Source organism: Mandrillus leucophaeus, unplaced genomic scaffold (genome assembly GCF_000951045.1).
Source record: "Mandrillus leucophaeus isolate KB7577 unplaced genomic scaffold, Mleu.le_1.0 Scaffold1, whole genome shotgun sequence".
NCBI classification, from domain to species: Eukaryota; Metazoa; Chordata; class Mammalia; order Primates; family Cercopithecidae; genus Mandrillus; species Mandrillus leucophaeus.
In genome coordinates this window covers 13,913,400-13,915,208 of record NW_012098097.1, presented here as the reverse complement: position 1 = coordinate 13,915,208, position 1,809 = coordinate 13,913,400, and the positions used below count along the sequence as shown (strand labels likewise).

At 58.6% G+C, this 1,809-nt stretch overlaps 1 protein-coding gene across 1 annotated transcript in view; it reads right to left on the bottom strand.

Annotated features, from left to right (window-relative positions):
• CARD14 (caspase recruitment domain family, member 14) overlaps positions 1 to 1,809 on the bottom strand; it is a 40,748-nt gene that overhangs the window by 8,407 nt on the left and 30,532 nt on the right. Inside the window, exons 15-16 of the mRNA XM_011967323.1 lie at positions 1,372 to 1,498; positions 823 to 1,063 (exon numbers count right to left, since the gene is read on the bottom strand). Of these exons, the coding sequence (XP_011822713.1) occupies positions 823 to 1,063; positions 1,372 to 1,498 (368 nt within the window). The remainder of the gene's footprint in view (positions 1 to 822; positions 1,064 to 1,371; positions 1,499 to 1,809) is intronic.

The window sequence follows — 1,809 nt, the reverse complement described above, 5'->3', positions numbered from 1 at the left end:
CCTCTGGAGATGCTGATTGACTTGTCCTGGGGCGGGACCCAGGGGGTGCTCTTGAGCAGCCAGTGTACAGGGACCCCCTCCAGAACCTCAGTATTCATGGTGGGTCTGTGACCTGCAGCCTGGAGTCACCGAGAGAGCTGTTAGAAATGCAGAGTGCCAGGCCTCTCCCCAGACTTTCTGGCTCCGATCCCCAGAGTGCTGAGCTCAACACCTGTGCTTTCTAGCACTGTGCGTTCCGTGCACTTGAACCTTGGAGCCTCCCATAGGCTGATCCAGAGCAATGGTTTTCAACAGAGCAAGGCAGGGGGCAGTGTCACTCCTCAGGGAGGGTGACCAGCTGTCCCAGCTTGCCCAGGACCGAGGGGCTTCCCTGCAAGTGAGGCTTTCAGTGCCAAGACCGAGACTGTCCTAGGAGAACCAGGGGACTCTTGGCAACATATGGAGACATTTCTGGTTGTCACAACTGGGGCATGAGAGTGCTCCTGGCATCCCGGGTAGGGAGGCCACGGATGCTACTCAACATCCTGCAGTGCCCAGGACGGCCCCACCACAAACAGAGATCCAGCCCCGAACGTCCATGGTGCTAGAGCTGAGAAACCCAGATCTAGAATGTTCTAGAATGAACATTTCATGTGCAAGATATAAAGCATCCATCACAAAGAAACAACAGCTTCAGCAGTGATCTTGGCAGGCTTCCCTCCTTAGGGGGTCTCACCACGCCCACCCTGTATTGCTGGGCAGGAGGAGGAAGCCGAGGCAGGCTGGGTGCCGTTTCCCCCTGGGCCTCTCTGGGGACGCACGGAGCTCGCCGCAGCTGCTCACCCGGAGTAGTTGGGGATGGTGCCGTGCGCAGCAGCATCCTTCATGGTGTAAGGGTTCACGCGGTGGGCGTGCCAGCAGCCGCAGCCCTGGAACATGGTGTCGGTGACGTGGAGGACCTCGTTGCAATGCACTTGCAGCTCCCCCTTGGCCCTCCCCTCCATGGCCAGGTTGACCCGGATGTAGAATGAGTCCCCCGAGGTCGCCACTTTGGCCTCCAGATCCTGGAGTAGCCTCTTATAACCTGATAAAAGGGGACATGAGCCACAGATGAGCTGCAATTACGAGCCCGCACGAGGAAGGTTGCAGAAAATTAAAGTAGGAGAGAAGGAAGGACCCTCCGCAGTCTCAGAAGCCGCTCTGGCACTGGAGTCAGCGGGTGGGAGGTTTCCAGCTGGCTTGGGAGCCTCCCGGGGACCTGGGGCTCAGCCTGGCTGGTCTTCTCCTGGCTCTGGGGGGACCCTGACTGCTGGGCATGTAGAGCCACCAGGGACCTAAGGGTCCCAGAGACCGGCCAGGCAGCTGTGCACACGAGAGGAGTGGTGTGCGTACCGTCCATGTTGACCTTCACAGACAGGCAGCAGAAGCCATCCACCCTCCTGAGAAGCCCCACGGCCTGTTCCAGGGTCGTATCCTCCAGGACTGCCTTGAACAAGGGCTCTGAGGCTTCGTAATCAACCTGAGGGCAAGTCGAGAAGGTCAGTCTATTTCCCCAGGACGCTGAATCCAGCCAGGATGCAGAGGGCGCTGAGGGCACTGAGGCAAGGCGTGGGCCAGCCCTGGAGTAGGACCACTGCCTGCCAGCCTTGGCCAAAACAAAGCTGCACCACCAGAGCCTCTGTGGGGCCTTGAGACCTCTAGTGACGCATGCTACACATCGTCCTGGCCAGAGGGTCAACTGCCAACCCTTCCCCAACCCGTCCACTGTCGGGGTTGCGGGTTCTTTGTGATAAGCATTTTCCTCTCTTGAAAAAAAGAAAAAGGAAAAAA